Source organism: Fringilla coelebs (genome assembly GCF_963513975.1).
Source record: "Fringilla coelebs genome assembly, chromosome: Z".
In the NCBI taxonomy this organism is placed as follows: domain Eukaryota; kingdom Metazoa; phylum Chordata; class Aves; order Passeriformes; family Fringillidae; genus Fringilla; species Fringilla coelebs.
In genome coordinates, this window is record NC_140031.1 from 9174972 (window position 1) to 9195668 (window position 20697).

The 20697-nt window shown below is 55.7% G+C and overlaps 2 protein-coding genes across 3 annotated transcripts in view; both read right to left on the reverse strand.

Annotated features, from left to right (window-relative positions):
* Window positions 1–539: 539 nt before the first annotated feature.
* On the reverse strand, window positions 540–7991 carry STOML2 (stomatin like 2). The gene is made up of 10 exons (XM_084224937.1): window positions 7869–7991; window positions 6050–6202; window positions 5674–5773; window positions 4631–4689; window positions 4276–4377; window positions 3514–3648; window positions 2236–2380; window positions 1830–1909; window positions 1490–1618; window positions 540–809 (listed from the first exon to the last, which is right to left on the reverse strand). The coding sequence occupies exons 1-10, from the start codon at window positions 7917–7919 to the stop codon at window positions 678–680; spliced, it is 1086 nt and encodes a 361-aa protein (XP_084081063.1). The 5' UTR covers window positions 7920–7991; the 3' UTR covers window positions 540–677.
* Window positions 7992–8117: 126 nt separating this feature from the next.
* The window catches only part of ATOSB (atos homolog B), a 38846-nt gene continuing 26266 nt past the window's right edge, over window positions 8118–20697 (reverse strand). For both annotated transcript variants that reach the window (XM_084224747.1, XM_084224748.1), the window contains exons 2-10: window positions 17584–17676; window positions 16802–16988; window positions 13980–15229; window positions 12359–12417; window positions 11945–12041; window positions 11367–11525; window positions 10928–10996; window positions 10246–10451; window positions 8118–9970 (exon numbers count right to left, since the gene is read on the reverse strand). In XM_084224747.1, the coding sequence (XP_084080873.1) occupies window positions 9817–9970; window positions 10246–10451; window positions 10928–10996; window positions 11367–11525; window positions 11945–12041; window positions 12359–12417; window positions 13980–15065 (1830 nt within the window). In that variant the 5' untranslated portion in view covers window positions 15066–15229; window positions 16802–16988; window positions 17584–17676 and the 3' untranslated portion in view covers window positions 8118–9816. The remainder of the gene's footprint in view (window positions 9971–10245; window positions 10452–10927; window positions 10997–11366; window positions 11526–11944; window positions 12042–12358; window positions 12418–13979; window positions 15230–16801; window positions 16989–17583; window positions 17677–20697) is intronic.

Genomic DNA, 20697 nt, shown 5'->3' on the forward strand with positions numbered 1-20697 from the left:
GAGGCACACTTCTAACGGCAAAATGTTGGTTTAATTAATCTAGTAATTAATTAATCGACAGAGGCACTCCCCGCCCTGTGCTGTGAGGAGCTCCCTGTGGAAAATGCACAGTCACGCACTGTAGGGCAGCTTCTGGGAGCTGACAGAAGAGGGGATGATGAGAGCAGCTCATACTCTCAGAGAGGTGATGCACTGAGAGCAGCATCCTTCGTAAGAATGAGGTCCCCAAATTCACAGAATCATAAAATGGTTTGGGTTGGAAAGGTACTTTGAAGATATCTAGTTCCAACACCCTTGCTGTGAGCAGGGACACCCTGAACATGACCAGGCTGCTTAGAACCTCATCCACAACTTCCCAGAACAACTTGTGCCAGTGCCTCACCATCCTCACAGGAAGAATTTTTTCGAAACATCTAATTTTTGACTCTTGTATGTCACTGCATGTCCATGGGAGATCCCAGCAGGAGCCTGGTGAGGAGGGATGATCCCCCTTTGGCATCGAATGCTGGGGTCAGGCACCCAAGCACGAGGGAACATGCTGCAGCAGCACTGTTACCATTTATTACATGATTTAAATCCAATACAAAATAGGGACTAAGGGAACAAGAGCGACTGCCTGCAGCAGAACAGGACTGCTGGCAGGCATTGGGAGAGGGTATGAGATCCTTCCAGCCCTGTTAGCTGGAGCTGCCCTGTTCTGCCTTCAGCACCTCCGTGGCAGAAGAGTGGGAGTCCTCGTGGGCTGAGGGCATCTCATCTTGGGTCTTCACAGCTTGTGGCTTGGTCAGTGTGGTGTATATCCCCAGGGCCTGGAGGGAATGAGACAGTCATACGGAGGGAAGGAAAAGAGAGCCAGGCCCCAGCAGGGTGCTCTCTTCACCTCCCTGGAGCAAGACTCACTTACTTGGGTGAGAGCAAGAACAGCTTCGGCTGGAAGGGGCCTTAAAGATGCTTTTTCACACCCCTCCACACCCCACACTGGAGCAGATTGCTGAGAGCCCCATTCCACCTGACCTTGAACACTTCCCAGGATGGGGCATCCGCAGTTTCTCTGTGCCAGGGCCTCACCACCCTCAGAGGGAAGAATTTCTTTCTAAAATCTAATCTCAACCTACTCATTCAGTTTAAAGCTATTCCTCCTCATCCTATCATTACCCTTGTAAAGCATCTCTTCATCTTTCTTGTAAGCCCCTCTTAGGTACTGGAAAGTGCTACAATGTCTCTCTGGAGCCTTCTCTTCCCCTGGCTGAACAACCCAAATTCCCTCAGCCTTTCCCATAGCACAGGTGCTCCATCCCTCTGATCATCTTGGTGCCTGTCCTCTAGGCTGACTCCAGCAGGTCCCTGTCCCTCCTGGGAGGGACAGGGAGCCCAGAGCTGGATGCAGTGCTCCAGGTGGGTCTAAGCAGAGCAGAGGGGCAGAATGCCCTCTCTCCCCTGCTGCCCAGGGGGCTCTGGATGCAGCACAGGGCACGTGGGCTGCACTGACCTGTGCGACCATGTTGGTGACATCGCCGGTGTTGGCGGGCAGCAGAACGGTGTTGGAGTCTTTGGCAATCTTGGAGAACGCATTCACGTACTGCTCAGCCACAGACAGGGAGGCAGCAGCATTGCCGTGCTGGGGACAGAAGGACAAGTCACGTGCCACCAACAGCTCATCCCTGCCTGTGTCTCCAGCCCACCCCAATCCAGCAAAGCCCCTCAGTCCCTGCTGCTGCCGAAGGTGCCCGGGAGTGTCCAGGAGAAAGCCAGGTGCCACCCTGCCTGCAGTTTTCCTTCCCTCAGTGCCAACACCAAAGCAGGGGCTGCTCCAGGTAGCCATCACTCACCTGCTGTGCCAGAGCAGCTGCTAGGAGCTGAATTGCCTCTGCCTTGGCTCTGGCCTTGACCAGCATGGCATTGGCTTCTCCTGCAACAAAGCACAGCAGGGTGCACATCAGAATCACAACAAAGCACTTGCAAGGACTGAATCCTGACCATTTCAGGGAGTGAATTGAGACAATTTCAATGCATGCATGGCTGTCTCTTCCCCAACAGCAGCACTATCACAAGGCTCCTGCTGCCAGGAGGGTGGGGCACAAGAGCAACATCAGCTGGAGCTCAGCCTGAGGCCCCAGCAGGGAAGGATCAGAGTGGCTGAGGAAGCCTGGCTCACAGTAACACATCCTCACCCCTTTAGCACCACCCCTCAGTGCAGAGGGCTACAGAACCCCACATTTTAGCCTCAGGCAGTACCAGCAGCTTTGTTGATTTGTTCAGCCTTCTCAGCTTCTGATGCCAAGATCTGGGCCTGCTTCTGGCCTTCAGCCACATTGATAGCTGACTCCCTTGTCCCCTCTGACTCCAGCACTGTTGCTCGCTTCCGTCGTTCTGCCTCCACCTGGGAACACAGGTCAGACACCAGCCTGCCATGGCTGTGCTGCAGAAATCCCATCTGTGGGGCAAGAATATGCTCCTCTGTTCTGCTAGGGGAAGCATGGCTTAGCAAAACATGAAAATACAGTTACAGAACACTGTGCGGTCTCAGCAAGGGCTGGTTCTGCTCCTTACGTCACACAGCCCTTCCCAGCTCCATTCCCACCAAAGTGGACAGTTGCTTCCCCCTCCTCTTCTTCCTGCCCAAATATCTGATGTCCAGCTTTTCCCAAGGGGAGAACTTCAGCTCCGAGATTTGCTTCTCCACAGAGCCCAGCAGAGATTTTAAAGGGACTTGGCAGGGCTTGCATGTTGCAGGCAGGGGCCACCACTACAAAAATTATGACAGGAGTTACTTATTCAGTAGCTATATGTCTGCAGCCAAAGTGACCTCCTGACACAAGGGCTGGGTACTGCCAGCTCTGGACAGGTAAAAATGAACCATAGCCCCTGTCAGCAATAGTGTGGCCAGCAGGACCAGAGAAGTGAATGTTGCCTTGTACTCGGCACTGGTGAGGCCACGCTTTGAGTCCTGTGTCCAGTTCTGGGCACCTCAAGAGGGACATTGGGGCGCTGGAGCACCCAGAGAAGCGCAATGGAGCTGGGGAAGACTTGGAGCTCAAGCCTGATGAGGACCCCTTGAGAGAGATGGAGTTGTTTAGTCTGGACAAGAGGAAACAAGGTCCCGAGAGGAAACCGTATCACCCTCTACAACTACCTGGAAGGAGGTTGCAGTCACAGGGGATGGCCTGTTCTCCCAGGTAGTCAGCAACAGGAGGAGGGGACAAAGTCTCAAGCAACATGAGGAGAGGTTTAGGTTGGAAATTAGGAAGAATTTCTTTACAGAAAGGGTGATTAGACATTGGAATGGGCTACCAGAGAAGTGACATTGTTTGTGGAGATCTTTAAGCAAAGACTGGACATGGTACTTGGTGCCATGGTCTGGTTGACAAGGTAGTGTTTGTCACTGCCACATCTCTGAAGGTGGACTTGATGATCTGAAGTCTTTTCCAACATTACTGATTCTGTGATTCTGTAATGCAATATGGAAGCGCAGGCTTCCCTCTTGTTCCAGACCTCCCTCCCAGAGAGCCTCACCTGCATCTGCATGGATTCCTTCACACGTGGGGGCACGTGAATGTCCTTGATCTCGTAGCGCAGACACCGGATGCCCCAGCAGTCTGAAGCCTGGTTGATGGCATCCACGATGCTGGCATTGAGGGACTCCCGCTCCTGGACGGCACAAAAGAAATGGCGGAGGGCAGAGAAGAGGGGCTTAGCATGAGAGAGGTGTCAGGAGGGAAACAGACACCTCCCTCAGAGGCGAAGGTCTGCCACAAAAAAAACATCTCCACAGGTTTCAGGAAGGGTTAGGCACTTCCAGCAGCTGTTGAAGGGGTCACCATCTCCTAGGGAGAGCAGTGCCCCACACTGAAGCTGCTGGAATGCAACATCTGGTGTACATCTGGATACAAGAGAATGCCACCAACTCCAGTTTCTTCCCAGCAAATGCAGTACAAGGATTACAGTACCCCATGACACAGGTCATGGGATACCCATCACTGGGGCTGAGCAACGAGTCACTGACTAAAGAAAGTCGACTGGACCAGCTGGGTCTGGGCACATACCACCCATCATCCCCTCCAAATAACCCAGAGCAGGGCAAAAAATAGCTCCTGTTAAAAAAACAACTGAAAGAAGACCCATCTCCAAGGATTCACCAATAGGTCAACTGAAACAGCAGCCATAAGCCCTCTAATCAAAGGGCATTTTGCTGTTAAGCACATCAGCCTGGCCCTGCAGGCTGTCCTGGAATTTTGGGAGACACTGTCAGCTCTGTGATCCACCTCTCCAGCTCACCCGGAAGACTCTGTCAAGGGAAAGCTTGCCAAGTTCAGATCTCATGGTAGTCTGGGCCAGCTGGGTCACTGCATACTCAGGATCTTCCACCCCATAGCTGGCCTGAAGAGCAGAAGCACAAAACAGAGTGGATAGGAATGCCAAGAGGGACCCTGAAGAAAGCAGGAGAGACAAACAGTGCTAAAGCAAGAAATCTACCAGACACTCCAGCTGAAAACATGGAGTCTGGAGCCTTGGGAGGAGTCAAAGTGCCCAGCCCACCTGCCAGGCAGGACACAGAGGCTGGAGCACACATTTTGGGAAGCAGGGAGTGGGCAGAGCCAGGAGAAAGGTGCCCAAGGGGCAGAGATGGTACCTTGTAGGGGTCCATAACCCGCAAGTAGAGCACACCATCGATCTGCAGGGTGACATTATCTGTCAGGAGAGAACAAGAGAACCTGTTCACTGAAGCAGCACAAACAAGACACAGAAATCCCCTCTTCCACAGCATAGCTGGGCAGGCTCATCCTTTTTCACCCTGACATAGCTGCATGACACAGAAGAGGATTGGCTGAAATAGATCTTCTTATCTAAAAGCTTTGTAAAAAGGACCTTATGTTCCCTGGACAACACTGTGATGTTTTAATACACAATAGGTCTTGATTTTCCCAATAGAAGCATTTCACACTGTAGCTCTTGTAAATAAAGATTTGAGGAGGAAAAAACCAAAACCAACCACTTAAAACTGGAAATATAAGAGTGCTGTCCATTTACATCACATCCATTAACCTGTTCTAAAATGTTTTTAACAGAAACAGAATTTTCTTTTGTGGTTCGATACAGGAAAACCTGTAAAAAAACCTGAGAAATTTATTTCTGGTGAGGTGCATTCAACTCAGCAAGAAGGGGCAGCTGCAGCCCAGAGAGAGCAGATGGAACCTCCTGGGCTGCCCGACTCACAGCAACAGCCTTTCAGTACCTAAAGAAAGCTGGAGAGGGCCTTTTCACATGGACATGGAGGAATGGGACAAGGGGGAATGGTCTTAAGCTGATGGGAGGACAGGCTCAAATTAGACGTTAGGAAGAAGTTCTTTACTGTGAGGATGGTGATGCACTGAAGTAAGCAGCCCAGAGAAGCTGTGGATGCCCCATCCCTGGAAGTGTTCAAGGCCACGCTGGACAGGGCTCTGAGCAGCCCAGCCAAGTGGAACGTGTCCCCTGTCCATGGTACGTGGGCTGGAACAAGATGAACTTTAAGGTCCTTTCTAACCCAAATCATTCAGTGATCTTGTGATTTTATAGCCAAGGGACAGGGCTGAGTGCAGGACCTTGGGACAATTCCACTCATCCTCACATCGTCCCTTGCTCACCCCAGATGCAGCAGAAGGAAAGGGGCACGACACGGAAGCTGTTCCTCACCCAGTGTGACAGCTGACTGCTCTGGGACATTAATGACGATTTCTTTGAGACTCTGGACGTAACGAATCCGATCCAGGAGAGGGATCAGGAAGTTCAAACCCTGGGAAAAGGGTGGGATTAGATGGCTGATACACTAGAGAGAGTCATGCAAACAAAGCCCATGGCACACACTGCAAACACGTTTTACACACAAGGAATTTCAGTTACTGAGTGCTTTTAACACCTCACCAAGGAAAATTAGTCCACAGGCAGCCAAAAGGATTTCAGCCTGGGAAACTGAGCCCACCACCCCTCTTGGATCCTCGTGCAAAGGACGCGCCTCGCTACAGCTTTAGGAACCTGCTGAATCCAGAAGGGGAGAAAAGCTGCTCCTTACAGGCTCGAGGATTCGGTGGAACTTGCCCATCCTCTCCACCACCCAGGCCTCCTGCTGCGGCACAAAGAGCACCCCGATGTTCATGGGCAGCCCGGAGTTCCAACGGCACGGGGCTGGGGCCAGCCGTGCCGCATGCTTCAGCTGCTGGGAGTGCTGGGGGAAGGACATGGAGCAGGCTTGAGACCAGCTGCTGGCACCTCAGAGCCCAGCGCCACACCTGCTACCCATGTGGGCTCATGACCAGGAGACCAGGGCAGGAAACAATGCCCCTAACAAGCCCATGCTGTAAAGGTGTTCCCCCAGGGGTGAGGCCTGGGCGCCAGGGACAGTCTTCTCCACTGGTGCAGGGGGACTCACTCCCATGCCAGAGCTTTCTGCACATCTCCACTCCTCTCACATCCACCCCGGAGTAGGGAATAAAGTGTCCCTGCCACCATAAGGCCAATGAAGGTGCGTGCACGTGGGTCTCTTCTGCTCCACTCAGCCCCTATAACCCATTCAGGCCCACTCCCCCACCTCAGTCCCGGGCCACCCCTTTCCAACAACCTGTCTCTCCCAAGTTCTGGCTGCTTCCAGGGCTTTCCACAAAGAGCTGTTTTGTCTGGGCATTCCCCCACCCTCCTCCTCATTGACCCTCACTCACACAGCTTCCCTCAAACTCCCCCCATCCCAACCCAGCTCACACCTCCACAGACCCACATCCATTTCTCCTACAACAACCCAGCCACACCTCACCACTCCCCATGTTCAGCCACCCCCCACTGGCCCTCCCCCTACCCATTCATCCACAGCCTCCTTTCCAATGCCCCCCTGTACCCAGCCCAGTTCACCACCACCATCCCAGAACTTCCACACCCCCCCAAAGACCCCACTCTCTCAGTCCCCCTCGTACCCCCACATTTCCTCTACACCCCTCCTCCTCACACCTCCTTCTCTGCCCAGCTCCTCACTATGCACAGCGTACCCCAAACCCTCAACACCACCACCCCACTGAACCCCCACCTCCTGAGTCACCTCCTCACTCATTTTTCCTCTGCTTCAGACCTCTCTCCCTCCTTACTCTCTATCCCTGTGCATCCCCCTGCCCACACCCCAGCTCTTCCCACCCCCAAACTGACCACCCTCTTCAGCCTCTCTGCACCTGTCTGTTCTCTACATCACGCCCTCATCCTTCATCTCTATCCCTGTCCGGATCTCCCCAGTCCCCCCGCTGCCCCTGCTCAATCCCCATACCTGTCTGCCCACTGCACCGCACCCCTTCCCACGCCCCTGCCCAGCTTTCCCCCACCGAGCCCCCACACCGCCATCTCTTCACCCCAAACACCGACACCGAGCTACCACCGACTCTCTCTCTGCCTCCCATCCCCATTTATTTTTTTCACCCCGCCGTGCCCACACAGCCCTACTCCTGCCCAGCTCCTCACCAGCACTCCAGCACTTTCCCGGAGCCCCAACACCAGAGACCGCCACTATCTCCTCAATACCTCGATACCCATTTGCCCACAGCCCCCTGTAAGCCCGTAGCCCCGACCCCTCCTCAACTCCTCCTCACCTCCTCCTCGGACCCGCGAAACCACCACCCCACTGAACCCCACCTCCGACCCCCCGTGCCCGTCCGTCCTCTGTATCCCCCATCCCTGCCCGGTCCTCCCCCAACACTTCCCAGATCCCCAACACCATTCCCCTCATCCCGGTGCCCCCAATCCAGATCCCTTTCCCCGGCCCCTTCAGCATCGCTACCCGGACCTTCCCCACGTGGGCACACCCCCGAACGAGGAGTTCTCCCCCTTCCCTCCCCACCTGCCCTCATTCCCCGCACCTGCAGCAGCCCGAGGCCGGGCCGGGCCCGGATCCCCGCCCGCGACAGCATCGCCCCCTCCGCCCGCCCCGCTCGGCGCCGCCGCTCCCGCACTCCCGGAAGGCCCCTGCGCCGCGCCGCTTCCGGGTGCGCCGCCCGGATCGGTCCCTCCGGCTCCTCCGGCCACGGCCCCCGGTTCCGCCCCCCGGCTGCCCGCGATTCAGCACCGCCCCCCTCGGGGCGCGGCAGTCCCGGTCTCGTTCTGGAGCTCCAAATGGATGTTTATTAAATTAGAAACGAACACGAAAAGTACCGGCACGGCCTTCGCGAGCCCGCAGGGCTACGGCGAGAGGGGCAGCCCCGGTGACCTGGGGGCGAGGGGGACTCCGGTGTGATGGCGGTGCCCGAGACCCGCTGGCCAGGGCAGTGGGGGAGCGGCCCCCGGTGTCTGGGGGGATTCAGATCCACGTTTTGGGGGATCAGGGCCCCGGTCTGGGGGGAGCAAACCCCGGTGTGAGGCGGGTTCAGGCCCCTAGTGTGAGTATATGGGCTGGTTCAGGCTTCCTAACCCCAGTGCAGCAGGGCCGGAGCCCCTCGGCCGCCGCCGGGCCGGACAGGGCAGGACCTCGCCCCCACAGCCCCCAGTCCTGGCCCATCCCCACACTGAGCCCCCCGCGCTGGGCTCTCGGCCTCAGCGGTGGGACTGATGGGCCTGTCCCCGTCGTGTTCTCTCTGACGGTGGGGCTGAGGATCCCCCAGCCCGGGCTGGCAGGGGTAGGGGTGCCTTGCCGAGACCCTCAGAGGGCAGAGAGGTGATACAGACAGGGAATGTGCAAGCTTGTTTTACTCTTGGCCCTGTCCCTCTAACTGCACCAGTCTGGATTCTCCCAGTCCTGCTCCTGAGGAACCAGCCCAGCTCCCAGAGTTTGATTTCCTCTGTTGCTTCCCCCTTTCCCCATTTTTCTAAGCTGGGGCTCCTGACCATCCTCTAGCTCCTGGATCACCCTGCCGGCAGACCCTGCCCTACGCTGCCTCCTGCATGGGATTCACCCCACACCCACAGACAGTGCAAAGTTCCTTTTTTTTTTTTTTTTTTTTTTTGGCAATCTTCTCAGATCCACAGCTCACGTGCTCTGGAGGCTCTTGCCCAGAGGGCTATCCCCATATTCCTGCAAAGAGCTCCAGGTCCCCATCCACGTGGCAGCTGTGTCTCTTACCTTCAGGAACCTGGCAGTGGCCACTTCCTTGACAGCCACAGGTCTCTTGGGGTCTGGCTTACCCTAAAAGACTCAGAAGATAAGCGCAGCCCTCTCCAAGCTGCTTGGAGTTGGGCTGGCCCTGCAAAGCTGGTGCCAGCGAGGCTCAGCCTGTCAGTGGGCTTTTAATACACCTCTGATCTGGGAGCTAGACCCTGTGTAAGCACTGGGTAACTCTCCCTTCCATCGGCTGAGGCTTCCCTGTCCCTAGTCATCCTCACAGTCCCCACAGCCCTGCCTGAACACAGGCAGTCTGGTGCAGGCAGGGCTGAGGGGAAGTAAAAGCACAGCACCTCTGATCCTCTGCACGAGCCTCCTCTGTGCTCCCAGCAACAATAAATACTAATAAATACAAACTCTTCCACACTTTCTGCTCCCAGACCTGAGACCAGTGTAGGTGGTCTCACTCACAGCTCCAGTCCAACTCTTCACTCTACACCCATCCACCTCAGCCACAGCCAAGTCTCCAAGCTGGGAGCAGTGCCAGCAGAAGGCTTGGGCATGTCCCTGGAATGCCAGGGTGCTCCTCAGCCCCTGCCCCTCTTGGTGAAGCCCTATGGGTGATCCCAGCCCTGCTGCAGAGCGTGGTGTCCGTGCTGGTCAGGAGGGTGAGTGGTATCTCAAAGCAGTGCTTGCTGGCCCTTTACTCATCTCTCCCCAGAGCGCTGGGTGGAGGCTCCCCAGTGGCCCTGGGGGGCGGGGAGTGAAGGAGGTCAGGCCCGGGGTGAGTAGCAGGGGTTCCGCGGCATCTCTGTGAAGGATTTCAGTTCGTAGGGTATCCCCGAATCCACCTCGATCGACTTGCGGGAGAAAAGCAGCCGAATATCATCATGAAGGTAGATCTTCCCTGACTTGGAGCTGTGAAACCTGCGTGGAGACGAGCAGGGCAGAGGGACCTCAGGCTCCCCAGGTAAGGGCAGGGCATGCTCAGTGAGGGCACAACCCCCTTGACTTCTCTGGCCCCTGGTTGCCTTCAGAGGGACAGAGACAGCTGCCCTTGGGCTGGGTGGCAACTCCAACCTCCCCAAAGGAGCAGCTGGTCCCTGCTCCTCCCCAGTCCCTCCTCCTGTCTTGCAGGCTTGGGACAAGACAAGAGAGGAGCCCAGGGATGACCTGGTGCCCATTCCCCCAGCATGCTTTACCTTAGATGCATCAGGTAGCAGAGGACCCTGCGGGGTGGGCTGGTGCCCAGTGGGTCACTGGGGGCCACTGTGGACCCCTCTGCCTCCCCCACGGGCACCAGGAAGATGCGATGGCGTAGAAAGGTCATGTGGTTGGCCGGCATGTCCTGGAAGTCGTATGTCACCAAGAACATCTTCACCACAGTCTTGTTGGGGTTAAATAAGGTCTGGGGGCAGAGGGGTAGGGGTGAGACTGGGAAGGATGCAGGGTAGAGGTGGGGCATCTGGGAGCAGAAGCTGCTAGACCAAGGATCCAGAAAGGCTCACACCAGTCCTAGAGGGCTTAACCTGAGTTAAGGTCAGTTGTATCCACCCACCTTCACACCTGTGCTCCTCTTCCATCACATCCCATCCCCACTGCACATCACACTTTGCAGTGTGATGTGCAGTGCCAAAACCCTCACCCACCTCTTTCTTCCCTGAAAGATTTTCCCATCACCTTGTCTCCTTGACAGCACCCTACGTACCAGGTGCTCCCCTCTGCTATGCTGTCTTGGTGGCCATGTAACCTCTCTGCAGGAGACACCCCTTCCAGCTGCTGCCCTGCCTAACAATGTCATGGAGCATATCCCCCCAAGCAGGGCAACCAGAACCCAACCAGCCTCATCCCCACAGTGCTACTGCAGGCCAGGGAATGACTCACCACTTGGATGGTTCCAGCTTTGGGGACACTGTAACCCTTCTTTCCCAAGGCCTCCAAGTCAATCACTCCCTGGGGCAAAATAAACAGTGTGTGAGAGAGGGAGAAAGCCAAAGGAAAGCCCAGCTGGGAACCAGCATGGGCCTGAGACTCCCTTGCTGGGAACACTTGGCAGAACTCAACAAGAAGACCCGCAGCTCAGCCCCTTTCCAAACCAGGAGAAGAAACAGAGAGGTGGTGACGAAAGAGGTGATGACAATGACAACCATGAAGCAGCAGAGCCTGTCTATATTCCCTCTTAGTTCCCTTTTTGCTTTTTTGGGTTAAAGGCTGCTCCTGGCACGCCATCTCCATTAACAGGTGGTTACTTGAGCCTACAGAGAGGGGCTGCTGCCCCAGGGTGTCAGGATACAGCCCCCCCAGCTCCCCCACATCCATTTACCAGGAAAGGTGAGGGCACGCTGTGTTCAGAGATGTCGAAGTAGGTGACGTCGACAGGCAAGGTGACATGCTGGGGACAGTAGGAGCCACTGGCACCGATCTCTGCCGTGAAACCCTCGATCCTCCCCGATGGTGCAAAGCGCCCCTTCAGGATGGACTCCTGAGAGGGAGGGAAATGTTAGGGAATCTCAAACACCAGCCCTACCCCCTGCCTCAATGCTCCAGGTGAAGTCATCCCCATCTTCACTGCACCCAGCTGACTGCTTGCCTTCATGTGCCCAGAGACCTCGCTCTGAGACACACCCATCCTGAGCTGCTGGGATAATACCAACATCTAACAGGGAGAAGCAGTGACAGTGCCTTGGCTCAACCTCACAGCACCAATCTCAGAAGGTTCCACCCAAGGATCTGCTGGCTGAGCCATGCTGCTGGTGGGTCTGTGTGGTGGTGACTGCATGCTAGGCCTTTTGGGGACAGCCCCACACCACGGTTCCCATCAGGTGCAGCCTCTCACACTCATTGCTAGCCCTGTGTGGAGTCTCTGGGACCCACCTCCCCGCAGCAGATAAGCACCATTACCTCAAAGTTGCCCAGCAGAGCATGGCTGACAGTGGTGGTGGCCCAGGCCACTGTGGGGGACCTAGTGCTCCTCCGGAGGCTGGTCCGGAGATGTCGCCTTGGAGTGAGGAGAGAAGACTGGTGTTGGACTGAAGAGCACACAGCCCTGGGTTGTTCATGTCCCTGGGAATGCGGATCCCTCTCCAGGTCCCCCATACCTTTGCTAGAGGTTGAACTCACTTTCCTACATCCCAGGGGAAGAAGAAACACCACGCCCCACCCCAATCTGCAGTCTTATGGAGGGGAGATACATGGGCCAGGGCAGGGCAGAGGACTCGACCTAAGGTGAACCTCCCATGGGGCTGCAGGGCACTGAGGTGGGCAGGCCCACCCTGAGCCCCCATGTCCATCCCAAAGGGCTGCCAGGACACTCACGATTTGAGACGCAGCCCACTCTTCAGCCTCCTCCCAACCGCAGTGCAATCTGAAGAGCTCTGGAGAGGACACGAAATGCAGAACCATGTTAGGGCAGCAACCCTGGGAGGTGCCATCTTCCCTTGCCCTGCCCCATATTCCCATGAAGGTCCCAGCAGATGGAACAAGCTCCTGTCCTTGGGCAGCCATCAGCAGCCTCTGAGTGGCCAGCAGGGCAGCACAAGGACTGGAGTGTCTGGTGGGAACATGAGGCTGCCCAAAACCTGAAGTGGCTCAGCTGGAAACGAGGGTATTGGTACCCTAGGGTACAACACACTGTTCCCTCTTTAGAAAGCAGGTCTCAGGAGCAGCCCCAGACAAGACACCTGTAGACAGAGCCATGCAGTGAAACCCCCTTGTCCCAGGGACTGGTGACACCCACAATGACACTTGCCGACCAGCCTCCGAAAAGTTCTGTCCCCTGGTGATTCATGCAAAGTCCTCAGCAGTGCCACCAGGCAGTGCCACCCCTACCCACAGCTAGGATCCTACAGCTGTGGGGTGGGGGGGTTAAAGCCACAGTCACACTGCAGCCTCCTTTTAAAGATGTCCCTTTTTCAGGGGCTTTCCCTTCTGGAAGCCACACAAAGGGTAGCACAACACAAAGGGATGATGGAGCTGGCTGGCATGACCAGGCGGGAAAACCCAGGGAAGCTGCTGGAGGGCTTCACTCTGCAAGGACAGTGCTGGGGGCAGCTGGGCTGGGGGACAGTCATGAAAAAGGCAGGCAGCAATGGAGCTGTGTGCCATGGATGATGTGTCCCAGCTCCAAGCAGCAAGAAGCCAGGGTAGCTCTGACATCCGTTCCTGTGGGTCCCCATACCATGGATGCCTCAGAGAAAAAGAAGAAGGTGCCAGGTCTGGCCTGAGCCTGCTGAAGCCTCAGCTGGCAGGACAGGGCAAAGGCAGGGGGCTTATAAGAAGGGCAGGGTAACAAAGGGGGAATTGGAGGCAGCTCCTGAGCTCCTAGGAAAGGTTGCAAACCACACACGTCTGCCCCATTCCTGAGAGCTTGTGGCACCTTGAGGACATACCACAGGGACCTCAAAATGGCAGAAAAGCCAGTGGCATCTCTGCTCACAGCACTGGGCTCCTTGGTCAAAGAATGTCCAGTCCCACTGCCTGCCACTGGTCACTTGCTCAAATGGGCATCATGGCCAGGAGTTCAAGCCATCACACACATCTGCCTTCCTCCTCATCAGGCAGGCAGGGGCCAGCCCTCTTCCCAAGGTTGCTGGTATACATGAAGCTTATCATGAAGCCATCAGACAACAAAAGTGGCTTCAGGACATGTCCAGCTCTCACTTCCATGGGGAGGCTGTCTCCTGTCCAATCAAGGCTCTCCAGGAGAAAAAGCCAGTTGCATGCAGAGGATCCAGTGACTACAAGATGTCAGGAGCGGGTTAAAACACACCACGTGTGTCAGGCCTGACTGTCAGCTGCTGCCTTGCTCACACCAGTATTGCAACTCAGGGACTGGACAGGGCATGGTGCCACAGCAGACCACACTGCCCACAAGCACAGTCCTGAGCTCTGGGCATCCCCAGGCCATTCTCTGCTTTTCCCCATGAGCTATGCTCACCTTGGCTGCAGGAAGCAGGTGATTCCAGAACGGAGCTCCCTTGGCATCAGTGCTGCGGCAGGCTGTGGGCACAGGATGGCATGGCAGGACCCTCTTCTTCCTTGCTGGTGGGGACAGGCTCTCATCCTCAGAGCAGGAGTCAGTCATAACCTCGCCAGCGGGCAGCAGCTTCCTTTTGGCTGGGCAGCTGCTGCTGAGATGGCTGCTCCCACAGGGTGTCATCTCCTGGGAACTCAGATTGCTCGGCTCGGGGCTGAGTGCTGTCTGTGGAACTGGGGACTCCCTGCACCCATTGGCCACTGCTGGCCCTTCTGCCTCTCCACTAGCTCTGCTGGTGTGAGCTGGGCTGCTCCCTGGCTTCTCTCTCTTCCCGCCAGGGTCCAACTGGGTTGTTTGTGCAATACTGTGCAATTCAACGTGAAGTACATTGTGGCCACTTGACGGCTCCCCATTCTCTCCATAGTCTATGGGCTGATCCCCTGATGAGACAGGGCAACTGTCTCTCATGTGCAAAGTACTGCAAGCAATGTGCTGGGGCCAGGAGGAGGAGGAAGAAGAGAAGGAGGAGAAGGAGACATCCTGGGACTTGTCCTCTCTGCTGGCCTTGGGGCTGTGGCTAGGGCTGCCCTCACAGCGGTGCTCCACCACCCGCAGCCCACTGTGGGAGAAGTGCTGGGCAGAGCCACAAAGGGAGAGCTCCTCCACCAGCAGACCATCCTCAAAGATATCGTCATCATCCAGGGAAGGCTGCTGAGGGCCCCCATCCACCCCCCTGTCACCCCAGTGAGTTCGTTTGGGATCTCGCCCCCCCTCCGGAGTTCGCTGCTCGGGGTATCCCCTCTTGACAGCTGGCCGGGTGCCTGCCCGCTGCTCCGTGCTCTCAGAGGAGCTGGAGAGATGGGAGAAGATGGACACCTGGTAAACCTTTTGGCGCTTGATCTCTGTCTCATTGTAGCCCATGAGGATGCTGCGGTGGGTGCAGCACTGTGAGGAAGGCTCCAAGGGTGTCTCCCCCCTGGGCCGGGACAGGCTGGGCTCTGTGCTGCGCTCCGGGGGCAGAGACGTCTCTGTGTGGATGTGCCGCATGGAGCCTCACTTGCTGGGACTCCGAGTGGAGCCCATGCAGCAGCAGGAGGGGGACTGTAAAGTGCCACAGGTCAGGGTGCAAGGGCAGAGGGTGGGAGCTGGCCCCCTCTCACTCAGGATTTCTGTGTGAGCCCTCTACTATGAGGTGCTCTGCAGCACAGCATCTGGAAAAAAAGAGAACAGAGGGATGAGGATCAGCCCCAGATCTCCATCCTCATCCAGGCTTCCAGCTGCAAGGGACCCACTGGGACATGGCTCCTCACACAGCCCCCTTGAATCTCCCTCTCCAGGGACAGAAAGAAGAATGAGCTTATGTGCCTTTCTGGGAAACCCTGAGGCATCACCCAGCTGCAGGTTCAGCATGCACTTCCTGGCTCGAGCAAGGAGAGAAGTCTCCAGACAGGCAGGAGACACCTGTGGACAAGTGTGGACAGGTGGGGAGGAAGAGGCCTGCCCTCTGCCAGGGACACGCTTGTGCTGTTGTGGAGCACAGGAGTCAGGCAGGTCAGACCAGTCCCAGAGGCTCAGGCCTGTAATCACCCCTTTGGGCAACAGCAGCAACATCTCCCAGTGCTGGCCAAGACATCCTGCTCTGGCCAGGTGCACTGAATGAGGCAGGGCTGGTGCCAGCCCCACAGCAGGGACAGGAACCTGTCTAGCACCCTGTCACCTCTGCCATCTTGGACCAGGCATCTCCAGCACCTCAGCCAGCAGCTGGGAGATACCAGGGCCACCATCCTCCCACTCCTGCCGGCTCCAAGGGCCTGCCTTTCTCTGCAGCATGGTGCCTCACTTTTGATTTTCAGTCCAGTTTGAGAGCTGCGAGAATCCTGTCCACATGTTGGATTGTTTCAGGCATGAAAAATACTGAAATGGCTGCAAGAGCTGAGGAGATACAGGAAAAGTCACCAGCAGACTGAGGACAAACTGCCCGTGCCTGGCAGCTCTGCCTTTTGTCTGTCTTTGCAGCTGTGCCTGATCTTGTGGAGCAAGGGCTTAGGGGCAAATGAGCAATAGGGAAATTTGTTCTCCAAGTGGATCAAGGCTATGTGGAGAATGAGCCTGCATATGCTATTTTGACTCTGCTGGGATGTGGATGGGAAAATGGCAGGCCAAGGTGCTTGAGACCAAGGACTCTGTTTAAAAGGAGTAATAAAAGGTATAACCATGCACCAGGATATGTTGGGGACTGACTGGCTGGAAAGCAGCACAATAAAAAAGGCCTTGGGAGTCCTGGTGGGTGCCATGTTGACCATGAGCCAGCAATGTGCCTTGCAGCAAAGAAAAACAATAATGCACCAGGCACAGGATTAACAGCAGATTGAGCAAACTGATCCTCCCTCTCTGCTCAGTGCTGGTGAGGCCACATCTGAGAGTACAAAACAGGGACACTAAAAAAATTAAGGGAATGGCGCATCTGTCCTATGAGACCTGGGACTGCTCAATCTCGAGAACAGAGGGCTTGGTGAGATCTCATCTATATATCTAGATAAGAGGTTCCCTCTGAATATCAGAAAATACCATTTTGTTTTACTGTGACCAAGCGCTACAAGATACCTAGAGACATTGCAGAATCTTCATTCTTGGAGATATCCAGAAGTGATCAGGACAAAGTCCTGGGCAATGGCTCTAGGTGGGGCTGGTCCAGATAACCTCCGGATGTCCCTGCCAATCTCAATTCCTCTGAGTAGCCCCCAACACTGCAGCCCATCCTGGCTGCCCCCACAGTTACTCACCCCTGCTTGTCTCTGGGTTAGCCTCCCTGCCCCGCAGCCGGCAGTCGTTGGCACAGCTGGCTGAAGACGCCTGCCAGTCAGGCACCCCCCAGAAGCGGCGTGGCTGCCGTGGAATGGCTCCCACCATCACGGTGTGCCTCCGAACCTCTGCAACGTCCTCTCCAGCTCTTCAGGGTCCACAGTGGCTCTGAGGGGAAGGAAAGGGGGACATGCAGGGCTAGGGTGATTCAGACGCTTCCTGGGAGAAGGGCAGGAGGGTGCTTCCTGTCTGCAGGGTCACGCAGGCAGGGAAGGCAGCATTTAGGCTCAGCCTTTCCCAGCCTCCCAAATCAAAGGCCACATAGATCTCAGCCACCTCAGGCAGTGCTAACACATTGATTTCCATTTAAACCACAAATATTTTAAGCTAAGCTGTGAACTCTCATACCTGGCTTGATTTTACATCCCTTTTGCATGCCTTCCTGTATGAAACCCTGTGCAAAGGAACAGATTCCTCTTTCTTTCTGGCGACCATTTCATGCCTTGCTTTCCAAGACACTGCAGCAACCTCTGGGCCTCCAGCTAGCTCCTGGTCTCATGTTCACCTCCTCCCCCTTCCACCCACAGCACAGGACACTTTCTGGCCCTACAGATAAGGAGAAGAGCTTGGAATTGTTTTCTTCCAATATGAGATGCCTGTCAGGGAAGGCAGAAATGAGGAGCCTGACAGCCCTGAGCCATAATGGCTCCCCACCAGTTTTCCCCAGCACAGACAGCAATCCTTTCATGTGCACAGCACTCACCTGTTCAGATGTGCCCTTGATGCACAACAGAGATTTGCAGATGCAACAGAGCTCCCCTGTGGTCATAATCCATGGGCACTGCAGCTTTGATGCCTGGAAGACGGTGTGAAGAAGAGTCAGCTGAAGCAGCGGCTCATGGTGCACCACCTTCAGAGTGTGCAGGAGCCCTTGGGCACCTCCACCCTCAGCACCTCTGTGGCAGAGACAGCTCATGGGCTTCACCAGCCCAGGAGCCTCCAGGTAAAGGAGGAAATCGTGCCGATCCCTAGGGATCATGCCCCTCCCCACCTCCCTCCTATGCATCCCTCAAATGGGGACTCACTGGAGCACCCATCCAGCAGGAAGTCACTGTCTGGGCACCCCAAGCCAGCAGTGAGTACTGCTCTGAAGGCTGGAAAGAGCAGGGCCAGGCAGATTAACAAAAACCCCAAATGGATGCTCAGAGGCAGCAAGACTCAAGTGCAATCCCTTTCTGGCATCCTGGTCTGGCAAATTCTGCATCCCTGCAACTTGCACAGGGGAAGCCAGCATCAGCTTGCTGCCTGACCTCACCTGCCCCAGAAAACAGGCTATTGTTTACGACATTTCCAGTAAGATTTTTAATTACAGGCTGTCATGACCAGTCTCTGAGAGCTGGACAGCTCAAAAGCCACCACCACTGCTGGGGAAGGGCACTGCCAGCAACCAGCCAGAAAAGGACCTGTTGAGATCTAATACAACTGCACCCAAGGAGCACCTGCAGCAGGGAAAATCTGTGCTGCAGCATGACAAACCATGAGCCTAAAACCTCAACAAAAGCTTTTTGTAAAGACTTCCTCCTGGCACCCCATGAGGTCTGCACCAAAGCAGGTAGGAAAGCAAGTGAATGCCCTCAGTTGTGGGTGGATGCTGAAGTGGTAACATGCTGTGCTCTGCCTGCTTGCCTGGAAGGTTGCTGTGTTCCTCCTCCATCCTTAAGGGAGACTTGTACCATGACTTGTGTGGCACTATCAAGCAATGGGAAGCAAAATCAGCAACCAACAGCAAGAATCAGCCTGGTGCAAGTGGAAGAAAGAGTGCGTCCATGCCAGAACAAACACACAATTTCACCTGCGTCCTTTCATTCTCTTCCCCGTGTCCCACTGAAGTCACAGCCATTTTCTCCCTGGCAACCACTGCCTTTCAGGAGAATGGATGTATAAGGACAGGATGACCTGCTAGCACCACAAACCCCTCCCAGCTGAGCTCTCAACACCAGTCATCAGGTGCTGCCAGCACAAGCCACCAAAACAAGGGGCTGCACCACCTTTTGCCAAGCTCAGATACTGTTGTTTGAAGCATTGGGCTAGAAAATGTCAGCCCCACGCCAGGAACAGGAAAGTATCACCCAAAGTGTCTCCAAGTACACCCTAACATCTTCTTAAACATCCTCTGGGAGGAATCCCAACAGCCTGGATGGGCAGCAGCTGGGGCATAGCTCTGCTTCTCACCCTGCTCAAGATGCAAGGGGCTGTATCCCAGGGAGGTTCTCTTGGCAGTGCCAAGTGCCTCCCAGGGCAGTTCCTCCCTGCTGAGAGCCCATCCAGCTCACAGTAGAGCTCAGCCTCTGACAGCACCAAGGGAGCCCACCACCTCCCTGGAGAACAGAACCTGGGACCACGGCCTCCTGCACTCCAAGCAGACACAGGGAGAAAGCACCTGGTCACCTCTGCCTTCTCCTGTCCTTGAGCCAGGTATTGCCAGAGCCCCAATTCTGGCCACATGGATGAGACAGAGCCAGGCCCAGGGCTGAGCAGCACAGGTACCACCCAGCTCAGCTGAGCAGCACAGGTACCATCCCTGTGGACACAACACATGGGGCTCCATTTGCCCATACCAGGGGTTTGGCCTCTCCTAAGCCCACATGATGCTGATTTTTTTTTTTTTTTAAAGACAGTGTTTCAGTCTGTGCTGGCGCCCTAAGATAGGACTCAAAGAGCTTTGCCTCTTAAAGAAAGCCCACTCAGAGCTCTTCCACTCTCTGCCCTGCTCCTGCCAAGGCCCCCTCATTGCTCAGAGAACAGGCAGGGCCCCATGCTTTTGCCAAGATCTCCCAGCACCTGGATCTGGAGCTATGCCAGGCACAGCTTCCTCTATTTCTTTGCCTGAGGAAGGGCACCATGCTTCAACACCCAAGAAATAACCAGTGCCAAATGACCTGCAGAGAGGGAGCATGTCCCAGGCACTGGGGCAGAAACCCTGTGTTCCTTGGGGACACCAAGCCACCTGAAGCTGACATGGAATAACACAGCCAGGCCTGGTGGGGTTGGGTCAGGGACTTGGCTTACCTGCTGGTTTCATTCCTATTAGCACATCGAGGGGGAAACCAGGATTAACAGACCATGGTCTCAGTCTGGAGGCAACAGAGCAGGATGGAGAGTGAGGACGGGTTCCCGGCTGGGCAGTGCAGCAGCGGTACCACAAGCCGGGCTGCAGCCTGCAAAAGGATCTGTTGCTGTTCGAGCTGTACTGTGCCAGCCAGAGAGGAAGCAGGATGAGTGTGGGGCAGGGAGGTTATCTGTCATGAGGCAGAGCCCTTGGGAGTCTGGCAGGGCTGGTAGCACAGCACCAGTGGAAGGAAGAGAGCAAGAGCTGTGCCGCAAGTTGCCACCCTCATCCAGAGGAAATCCAGTGGCTTCCCAGAGCAGCACTGCCAGCCAGTCAAAAGGGACACATGGCCAGTGGACAAGAAGGTTTGACCTGGGCACTGCCTGGGACAGAGCACCAGCCTGGTGGCTGGCAGGGCCAAGAGGGGTCTTTGCAGAATTTAGGCCACAAAGAACTCCAAACCAATGCCTAAGTGCCTTTTGCTGCCTCCTCTCTTGCTTCCTCTTGTGGGAAGTGCTATGGAGAGACACTGGTGGCCTCACGGGGGGTGAAGCAGGAACCACACAGCCAGGAAGGAGAAGGGCCATCATTAGAAGAAGGCAAATAATCATCCTCAGAACGAGCAGAGTACAAGGCAAGAGAAGAGGCAACAGAAACTGCTGGAAACAGACTGTCTGGAGGATAAATCATAACTCAATTGGTCCTATCTGAACCCAAGGAGAAGGAAGGAAATCTAAGCAGTGTGAGCACAAACCCAGGAGCTCCCTG